The 11,120-nt window shown below is 32.6% G+C and overlaps 2 protein-coding genes across 2 annotated transcripts; both read right to left on the bottom strand.

Annotated features, from left to right (window-relative positions):
• Positions 240-1,714, bottom strand: LOC18596348. Its single transcript, XM_007024764.2, has 2 exons — positions 1,360-1,714; positions 240-994 (listed from the first exon to the last, which is right to left on the bottom strand). Exons 1-2 carry the CDS (start codon positions 1,516-1,518, stop codon positions 518-520), a joined length of 636 nt encoding a protein of 211 aa, XP_007024826.2. The 5' UTR covers positions 1,519-1,714; the 3' UTR covers positions 240-517.
• Positions 9,123-9,786, bottom strand: LOC18596350 (auxin-responsive protein SAUR71). Its single transcript, XM_007024766.2, has one exon. The coding sequence runs from the start codon at positions 9,653-9,655 to the stop codon at positions 9,305-9,307; it is 351 nt and encodes a 116-aa protein (XP_007024828.2). The 5' UTR covers positions 9,656-9,786; the 3' UTR covers positions 9,123-9,304.

The following is an 11,120-nucleotide window of genomic DNA, read 5'->3' on the forward strand; positions in this document are numbered from 1 at the left end:
TCATACTTATTTTGGTTAAAAGCAGAAATGCCTGTGTTATAGATATGAACTGTTACCGATCTGGATCTCCATTCAACACTACCCTACCAAAACAGGGAAAAAAATAAAAAACAGCAGATTGTTATGTATAACAGCCCCATTTTAGCTGTGTGAAAAGCTACTACAACTGCGTTTGGGTATGTGCATTTTGTTCTTGCAATAAAAAATGATTTCCAAGATGTATCCCAAGCATCAAGGAAGAAACAAAAATTTGAGGTATGTAATATCATAAGATGAGGAGATCTAAAGTTTATATATATTCTCCCAAAAACACATCAAATTAATCTAACAAAAACATCTGTGATATCATCATGGTCCCTGTACTAAAAGTAACCAGAAATCTAAACCTATATTTTTCGATTTACAAGAATCAATATATTTGCAGGACTGAAAAGTGAAGTAACTCTATATCTGTAATATAGATTATAGAGTTACAATTATCTCTGATCAATGCTCAAAAGGAGAGAAAAAAAAAAGATTAAAATGACGCATTGAGATCAATCCGAGGCTTCTTCACAGCCAAGGCAGATGGAACAATAGAATTGCAACGAGGGCACCTGGGATTCGTGTTGGAAGCTATGACATATAGCAAGCAACCAGGGCATGCAGCTGCAAACATTCCTGGTGTCGATGAAGATGTTGCAGGCAATGAAGAAGGTGGTGGTGATGATGAACGCTTCTTCATGGTTTCTTTTTCTGCTCTTTCCAGGGCGTATTTGACCTTGTCAAGAGTGCAGACACTCTGGTAACGGCTTGGGGTTGAAGACTGAAGCTTTAAGTCCAGGGAGGTGTCTTCAAAGAAGTTAACTGGAGGGAAGTTCAAGTCTTGAAACTTGGAATCTTGAAATGAATTTGGCAATTGATTCTTGCTCTTTCCGTCTGAAGAAGAAGAAGATACTGGTGCTGATAGTGGTGACTTTGGTGAGCTGCATCTTTGTGTCTGTGCTTTTCCAGGCTGCATGGTAAGGAACAGTGTGGAACAAAAAGTGCTTAGATCATGAACTTCAGAGAAGAAAACTTCGATAAATAAGCAGGAAGGAAGATTCTAAAATGTCAAACAAACAATTAAAACCGTAGTTAAGCGAAATAAAAATCAGAAGATGTCAGATGTTTCATAAAGTAAACATTAAATTTTGAGTCAAGAACCCTCTCTGTATTAAATACTCTGTTATTCATTCAATATTCATAATGACCTGAAAAGTTTATATGGGCTGTAAAACAAATTAATTGTGAACTGAAACTACAAGAGAGTTAAAATGACATAGATGAGTTCTTGGAATTTGTTGCAGAAGAAAGAGAAGATCAATCTGAAATTTTCACCTTAAATTCGAGATCTATTTCTTTGGTTGCAGCCTTGGACAAACTTCCCAACAAATCTTTTGTAATCAAAATATCTGAATTGCCAGCATGAATCTGAGGCTGTTCTTCAATATGTCCACTCAATACCCTCACCAATGAACTACTCACATCTGCTGCCATTTCTAAGCCTTCAACCAGAGTGCCCAACAGCAAAACACAGCAAAAAAGAGGAGGGCTTCAAAGAAAGAGAAATAAGAAAAGCAGAGGTAAAGGAAATTGAGGGCAAATGAAAGTGTTAAATTCAACTAAAAGAAAATAGAGTAGATATAAATGTCTACTTCAAGAAAGTTATGGTCCAAGTGATGAACATTAAAAATCCTTTGGACTATCCTATGAATGTGAATGATGATGGCAATGGCCAATCCTTATGATATGACAATATCAGCCTCGTGAGACTGAGTTAATTACTCTGAAGTTTTTATTGCAGTTGATAAGGATGACATAGACTTTTCAACAATCTTCAATTAATTCGTGCAGATAGGCATCAAAGAATGAAGAAAATTGGGGAGCTAGCATTAATGGCGGCATTTAATGAGTTTGTACTCTTTCGTTTAAGACCTGCCCTATGCGTGGGGGAAGGTTCAGGCTTTGCCCTTTAAAGTCATATGCAGATTTTATAGTTTTAAGACTGTCACGTGTAGGCGCATAAAGTACTCTACCATTAAACGCCTTCAATCTAGGCCATTGAATAAGGAGAGATTCATGATGCCCAAGATCCTTTTGTCAAATTCAAAGATTGGATGCTCATTTAATTCAAATACTGATACTAATAGTTTATGTTTTGTAGCTTTGTTGGTATGAATTCCTCGTCTGCAAACATTAAATTTTCTGTTTGACTACATAGGTTCAAATCAGATAAGTAGAAGGATTTTATGCCTCGGTTGATACTTAGTAAGTAATTTGTTCAAGTTTTAGGTTATGTTTGGTATAATGCTGAGAATGTAACTACTAAAAATATAATTATTGAGTATATAATTATTAAAAATATGATTATTGGGAATATAATTTTGTAACATTTAGTATAATAAAAGAAAGTAATAATTATAGGGAATGTAATTGTTGAAAATATTACATTGTAGTGTTTAATTTGTAAGTATTTTACTGATAATGTAATGTAAATTGATAAAATTATTTTTCTTAATAAAAAATATATAAGTTGAATAAATTTATAATTTTTAAAATTTGACTTTTCAACTTTAAGTAATTAAAAAAATAAATAATAACATAACAAATAACATAATATTTTTTATATTAATTATTTAAATATTAAAAAATATAAAATTACTAAATATTTATTTTCACCTTAAATTTATAAAAATTAAAAATAAAAAAATTATGCAAAAGAAAAATCTATCCACATATAGAATATTCTATCAATAGATGATATATTATTTTAACCCTGCTTGAAGCTTTATTTCTCTCATAATTGTGACACCCAAACACCTTTTCCTCTCAAATCCTCTTAATTCTTTAGTAAATTTTTTAGAATCTAAACAGTTTAAATGTTTGTTTATCAATTTTGGACACCAAAAACATATTTTTCTCAAAACACTTTTAATTTTTTTGAAAATTTGAATTAGAGTTTCATAAAACTCAAGGTCCAAATCGTTTCAATTTTTGAATTTGATGATGAAATTTGATCCAAATGTGTTGGTGACGAGTTACCTTTCCTATGGACAGTGAATAGAAGGAGAAAAAGATAGGAAGGAAGAAGGAGAAGAAGGATGGAAGGAAGGAAGGAAGGAAGGAAGGAAGAAAGTGAAGAAGGTAGGAAAGAGAAAAGAAAATTCGTCAGGTTGGGAAATAAAAATTTTTTTATATTCCATTTGTAGAGAAAAACTAACTTTCCTTTAAGAGAGAAGGATTGCAATCACATTGTTGAGAAATTACTTTTTCATCCCCAAAACATTAACCAAACACTACAATGTATTTTCTTATTATTTAATTATTGCGAATGTCCCTCACTTGCAGCCTACCAAACACCACCTTATTAGTTTAGATCAAGCACTAAAATACCAAAATGGTTTAAACTTTAATAATGAGAATTCAACATGTTAACAATCTCATCAGTTTCTGGATTTCATTGACCATTGTCAGCTTAGTGTTACTAATATTGAACTTTCTCCAAAGAATTTTAAGTAAGCCGAGGAATTTTCTGTGTGGCTCTTATGGACCGACAGCACGTACAGCCATAAGTCAAACAAGGGAATACTTTGATCTAAGTTTTACTCTAGTGGGCTCTGAAGAATGGAGAGCCTCAGGCCGAGTAAGTGGGCATCAATTTTTCTGCTCCATCGGGACTTGGGCGGATAAAGTAGACAAAATACGAACCCAGTATTCATGCCAGTCACCAGGAGCAGGGCATTGTCAGTGGGCTCTCAGAAAGTCAGAAAAAGTGGGCCACCTTTTGAATGTCAGTATCATGGGCTTTCGTACCAGGTGATCTCTCTTTCCTTCCTTTTTCTTTTCCTCCTGCCTGTGGGTCACGCTTAGAATCGGGAAGTTCAAAAGAGCTGTTGGTTGGGTGGTTTAGCAAAGTACTCCACGTAAATCCATTGGAATTCTAATATCACTTTCCTTTTGAACATTAAAAATATCAGTTTTAGATCTTATTCGATTGTATTTTTATATAATAACACTTATTTATTTTAAAAATTAACAAATTCAGTTTCATTTGAATTGTGAATATTAAAAGACATAAATTAATTAAAAAAATAATACAAAATCAAATTTGAATCTAATTGTATCTAATCTGTCGTTGATATAGTTTTTAAAATTTGAAAGAGATTTGAATTAACTTTTAGCTACCTTCTAATTATATGTAATAACAATACCAAATAGATAAATTTGACTTTTTTTATTTATATTTTATTTTTTAATACAAATTTGATTTATTGAGAGAATCGTGGATCGATGATCACCGGTGTGATGATAGAAAATATACAAAGCATATATGATTGTAATCGTTTGCGTCGGTTAGAACTTTATACAAAATTCATCATATCATTGTTAGTGATCTACAATTTGACAGCTAAAATAAGTACGTTAAGGTGCACCGTTCACACCAGGACAATTTCGTGGAACCATGAAATTGAAGCTGTTAAAGCGTTGGTTTGCCCAAAGACCAAAAAAAAAAAAAAAAAAAACACAAGCGTGAATCGCCTGTAATCTACGGTAACTTGTTGGAGGAGCTAGTCAAACTGGAGTTACACGTGCACCTCAACTGCACACCAAATATTGGGATAAGTAGGCATATTAATCATTCCATCAAAGAAATAATATAGCTTAATTAATCAGATTAAGCTATACTGATAGAACAAACGAAACTTCCTTCGAGTCGGTTCTTCAAGTTAATTATTACTGTAAAGAAAAAGCATATAGCTGAATATGACTGGAATATATTTCCTGCAAGAAATTAATCAATGTAGGAAGCATCTGACCAACTCAAGGGTCATGCAATGGAGCTGACTCTATAAATTACTCAACCAATCAGCCGATCTGCTTATAGCTTCTTATGGATTATAAACAAAGACAATGCAGCATCGGGTTTTATAATAAGGAATAGCAGCATATATATATATGTATGATTAAAAAGAAAAAAATATGCTCAGGCAATTGTCGCGACGGAGAGCTTCTTACAGACGACTAAATATGCAGGGTGCAGACAAAGAAAAGGAGGGTGAATCTGTCCCTAAAGGGTATGTCCCAGTCATGGTTGGGACGGGGAAGGATAGTGCAAAGTTTTTGATCCACATCGATATGTTCAAAAATGATTACTTTGCTGGATTGCTTGAGATTGTTGCTGAAGAGGTTGGCTATGAAAACCCCGGCATCCTTAGAATCCCATGCGATGCAGATTGTTTCAGAAACTTACTCAACGAGATTTCCAGGGTCAACTAGTGTTACAAGCATACAACTATTTTTTTAAAAATTCTTTTCCTCTTGATCATTGTTCGCATTGTTGCTATTACTTTGCAGTGCTTTTATAGTTCAAGCATTAATAAATGAAATACTTGAGATTATTTTTTTTTTTGCAAAATGCTTTTATTTATTAAATTAACTTCACAATTCCTGCCCAAGTAGCAGAAAAAAGCTGCAGCACAACAAATTAACGGTACAAATATTTGAAATGCAATGAATTTTTATGAAACTCCGAGGAAGCGTTACGTATTCCACGTCTGCCAAATTGATCGTCTCTGTCGTTGGCCAACAGGGTCTCTCATTTAAATCCAAGCATCTTAGTTTTATCTTCAGTTCAACAATATGTAAGCAAGTTTCAAAAACTACCAGAAGGGGGGGCATAATGCAATCCGATTTTCATCATAAAAACATAGACAGACAGTTGGGCAGAGTAATATATATCCAGATAGTGTTGATATTATTGCAAAATCAGCAACCTAGTTACATTTCCTTGCCCATTAACAGCATCAAATAATCTGACCCTTCCTCAGAGGAGAGGAGAGCATGTTTTATCTTTTGGGTCTTTATTTTATTTGGGCTGAACCCACTAAGGCGTTGCGGCCTCTTAACTATTTGGGCTGATGTTTTATGGACCAGTGCCCTTCATGTTCTTTTATTTGTTTTTCCTTTGTTCATAAATTACATTCTATTTGTGAAAATATTCCTATATGCATCAATTGATCAAAAAATTGCGATGTCATAGAATTAGGCAAAGAATTTTGATTTTTTCAAGTGTTTTTTTAATGATTCAGTGACAGCAATACGTTTTAAGTTTTTCATTAGTTTTTTATTTTATTTTTTAGATCACATGAATCTCCCACCGACTGTCCACATGCAAGCAAAACACAAGTATGCTCTCCAGTGTGAAACGGAAGTTGAATTTTTAAGAATATTGCTATTTAGATTAATTTTTTTTAGTTTGAAGCAATGGTCAAATTTGATATAGTATTAAGATTCTTATATAAAGTCAATGATCCTTTCTAGCAGCTCAGTTTTTAAGATAATTAATCATCAAGCTATTTCTTTAATATAGCATTGAATTAAAGGTCTCAAATTCCAATATCTTAAAAACGTTTTCTTTTTGTTGATTTCTTAACCCAATGTTTCCCTTCTTTTGCCTTTATTTGTGTCAGTTGAATTTTACAATACTTTATTGATCTTTCTTTAATTCGAAACTCAAGAGTAAAATTCATTAATTATTATTAATCAAAATATACTATGAGTCTATATTTTTAATTTAAAAAATATACTTATTAAGTGCATGAAAAATCTTTATTTATAAGTTCAAAAGTTTTTTAATGTAGGATCTATAGAGGAGAGAGGGTTGCTTACCTCAATTTTAGTATCTTATGAGAAGTCTCACATCAGAAATTTTTTTGATAAATTTAGTTACTATTTGTGATGGGTCTATACTCACAATCCAAAAAATATGTCTAATAAGTAAAGAAAAACTTTTATTTATAAGTTTGATGTTTATTTTATCTCTTTTCAGTACGATATTCATAACACATAAATAAATAGTTAATAAGTTAATAGAAAGGGTCTAACGTCAAGGGTTTTTTTTTTAACCAACACATGAAAATTAGACTATTTCTTATTAACTTAAAATTATGAAATCATTGATGATTGATCACTCAATTATATGTTCAATTTGCATAGATATTTTAGCTGCAATGTCAAGCTAGAAAACTTATTTGTTTTCCTCATTCGTACCACGGAAAATGCACGTTGTAACGAATTGTTAAGGCGCAATGAATAAACCCCGAAAAAACCACATGAAAACACTTTCACTTTCCGAAAAGAAGTAAAGGAGGGCAAGGATGAGACAGCCAACTCAAAACCGTCGCACGTGCCAAAACCCGAAAGGAATTAAATTAGTTGAACCACAATGGAAACGCTTTCATGAAAATGGTGAGTGCTGTGTCGACCACAGCATTTACTGTGCCAAAGCTATTCCCTGCTGTTGTGTATTCCATTTCACATGCTTTCGGGAAGGACGCCAATGTTTGTCCAATTTAATAAACCATAGTTTTTTTTATTTAAATCGTACAGCTTCACCGTCGTACGGAGGAAAGCACGTAACGTACGGAGCATTAACGTCAACATCTACGAAGAAACAGAGTACTGCTTCAAATATAAAAATGTCGGACATTGTTTTACTTACTTGACATCTGGCCATTTTTGTAGGTGAACCACCAAAATAAAAATGGGAAGAAGTCGCACTGATAAGGCTAGATAACAACTTGCACTCAAATTATCATTCGTATTTGGTTTTGTGAATAAACTAGTTAAATTTGATTGTTAAGTGTCCACATTTTAAGTGAAAATGTAATTTAATATCATGATTAAAACAAAATTAAATTATATAAAAAATAATATTTAATGTAATTCGATATTCATTATTTATATTTATAGACGAGAATAAAAATTCCATTATACATGTAAAAGTTATACAAAAAAGTAAATTCAAACGTCAAAATATATGTGTATTTGGGTAATTTAATGTTTTTTCATTTCTATTTGCTTTCTTGTAACTCTTTGAAACTCTCACATATTTGTAAAGATCTACCACTTAATCACCAGGAATCTTTATTTACAAATAATTCTTAACTATTAAGTATAGTTATTTTTTAAATAAACTTAATCGCAAAATAATTTTAAATCAATAAATTCAATTAAAATCTGTGTTAAATATCCAACAGTAAATAAAATATCAAACAAGATATAAAATTAAAACCATAAATCTATTTTCAATCACAAAAGTAGATATAAAACTATAAAACGATAGTTACAATTGTGATTACAATTGTTTTTAACTGCAATTGTAATGTAAAGCCAGAAAGAAAGGGATTAGTGGGCAATTTTTTGTGTATGTGTTTTCCTTTTGTCATCATCAATCACGGGTAACAAAGGAGAAGCAAAATACTATAATTAAAGCTACAAAAATATTTTAAGAAATTACCAAAACTATATGACATTGAGAATTGTTTAAATTTAATCACCTTTGCACATATAGATCTTCCGTTCATTTATTTAAAGTAGTATTGTACAACTTTGGGCTGCAAAGGCAAGGAGGAACGCAATATGTGTGGAATAAAAAAAAAAAAACCATGGAATGCCGTACGATGCCGATTAAGAAATTCCGTACGCTGGCAGTTGTAATTGAGTATGGAGACCGTACAGTCGCATTGTGCCTTTCTGAAATCAAAACCAAGCATCTGGCAACAAATGAAACTGGGGGCTTTCCCAATTCAGCCGAAAAGAAGGAAATGAGTAATTAAACAGAACTGGGGCTGCCTTTAAAAAAAAAAAAAACAGAACTGGGGCTTGCTATTGCGAATGGAGTAGAGTGAACCGAGACTTATAATCATTAATTGAAGTTTTGACGAAATTAAGAGTTGTTTTGTAAATACTACTAGCATGTTTAGCGTGAGTAAATTATCTAGTAATGAGCTGTAATTGGGAAAAGAAATGGAATATTAAAAACAATAAGAGTAGAAAAACGGTATTTTCTCGCATGGATACCAGCACAATCCTCTCAAATTAAAAAAAAAAAGAAATGCTTTTCTGTGTAAACACTATGTTTGGTCCCAATATTTAAGAACAAATTCATCCAAATTGTGGAAGCAAATAAATTAAAATTAGCATGGAATAATTAATAGCTTCTTTTTATTTATAATAACCCAATTTCACAAAAAAAAAAAAAAAGAAGCAGTTTAATTAAGTACTTAAAAAAAAAAAGCCAAGGTCCTACTTTCGTTTTGCTGCTTTTGAAACAAGTAACTGCTATTTTACAGCACCAAAGCCTGCTTTTTCCATCATCACATTATATACAAACGACAACGAGATATCTCACCTAACAAGAAATATCGTAAGAAGAAAGGGAAAAAAACATTCTTTCTTTTTGTTTTTTCATTTTTTTCCCCTACATATTTTTCTTATCTAACTAAACCAGTTCATCAAGACTGGAAGGTTCTTGGCCTTGCCTGAGAGATTCAAGAACACGTTCGAAGACAACATCGTTAATGGGGATCCTCAACACTCCCCTTTGCTCGTACCCGTACTCTTGGGCTGATCTGTTCAGCAACTCCACGAAGATTGGGTGCCGCAGCATCTCGGCACTGATGATGAACCTCCGCCCCTGATCAATCCCCACGTATACCGGGAAATGCCCTTGCGGTACGTCCGATCTTTGCTTGGTGGGTTCCACCGGATCAGGCGGCTCAGATCGGAGTACTGAGTATTGGGTCGAGTGATTCACCTTAACTCGTGATAGTCTCCGCATCAGTTTCTTCATAACCTTAGACAAGAAAAAAGGAAAAACGAAGAAGAAGAAGGAGAAGAAGAAGAAAGTTGAGAAGCAAAACGAGAGTGTTTTATAGAGAGATTAGAATAAAAGAGTCTTATGGTACAAACAAGAGTACTTGAAAAGTACATAAAAGAGATAGAACGAGAGAGAAACGAATCAATAATATTTAGGTTTGGTCTATGCGTTTTTTTTAAGAGAAAGTGATCGATGGCCACATATCCCACATGCATGATCTCATGTCATGAAACTAAATAGACAATACGGTGCTTCTTAAAAATGGGAAAATTACATGTGGGGTTCTTACTCCAAGTGCGTAAATTAATTAGGGAAGGGAATGGGAAAGTTTTAGGCATTTAGCCACGAATATGAATGTCGTAAGAGCGTAAGCATTAATTAATATATCTCATTGGGTCCACATTGCATGCCAAAATGTAATTTTAAAGGACAACCCCAATTGGTTTCGTGAAATTTGAGTTTGTTAATCATAGCATGTGGATTTCGTTGTTACGTGCAAAAGATCATGTCCATTTCTTATAAGTTATAGGATCAACCACCCCTTTTTTAGTTTCATTCACTTCATCATCATCATCATGTTGATTTTTAAAATTCAAAAATACTATGCTCAAAGTGTTTGTCTCTATCCGATATTTTGAAAACTAATGTATTTTTCTTCCTTTTTGAATGTAATGTAAACCTATGCTTGAGTGCCATCTCTAAGCGGATAGCTAATGAGCTTTGCCTTTTTAATGTGATAAGTTTGGAATCTTTTCTTGTAATTGTTCTGAGTGATTCAAACTAGAAATCTATTCTTTAATGGGAAAAGTGAGTGCCCATCCTAATTTTGCATGCTATATCATAATATAATCTTTATGGAACTAATTAACACATTTTCTACCTATACATGCATCTAGCTTGACGAGAGAATCAATTTTCGGTTTCTACATATTTTTAATATTTTCTCCACTTGACACGATATATGCTAAATATTAATTATATATTCAATTATAATTTTATACATTAAAAACAGAATACGAAATTTTACACATGTCTACTAAATTAAGTATACATTAATTTTTGAACTATTTGTAAAATTCTTAAAATTCACTTTTAAATAAATGCATTGTAAATACAATGATGCATACACAACATTTATGACCTTCTACAAAGAAAATAAAGCTTAATTATCCAACTATGGTAAAAAGAAGATTTACAAGCAACATTGATCAGTTGACAAATTAGACTAATTATACAGTTGATCTTATATGATGTGTGCTTTGTGGTTTTGTCCCTAACTTGAGTTTACTATACCGAATGAATACATTCACGTAATTTGACCAAAAAAAAAAAAGCACGTACGTCATACTTAGGGCATTTAGACGTGTAGAGCAATGCCATGGAAGCTGCTCCCCACCGCACTATCTCGGCAGGTTTAAACGGCTTTTACTCAAGAAAA

The sequence above is a fragment of the Theobroma cacao genome, chromosome 6, assembly GCF_000208745.1.
Source record: "Theobroma cacao cultivar B97-61/B2 chromosome 6, Criollo_cocoa_genome_V2, whole genome shotgun sequence".
Classification (NCBI taxonomy): Eukaryota; Viridiplantae; Streptophyta; class Magnoliopsida; order Malvales; family Malvaceae; genus Theobroma; species Theobroma cacao.

Coding starts and splice junctions, on each gene's coding strand:
- LOC18596348 (XM_007024764.2), bottom strand. CDS start 1,518: ATGGCAGCAGATGTGAGTAGTTCATTGGTGAGGGTATTGAGTGGACAT. Junction 995..1,359: donor AAATAGATCTCGAATTTAAG/GTGAAAATTTCA, acceptor CTTACCATGCAG/CCTGGAAAAGCACAGACACA.
- LOC18596350 (XM_007024766.2), bottom strand. CDS start 9,655: ATGAAGAAACTGATGCGGAGACTATCACGAGTTAAGGTGAATCACTCG.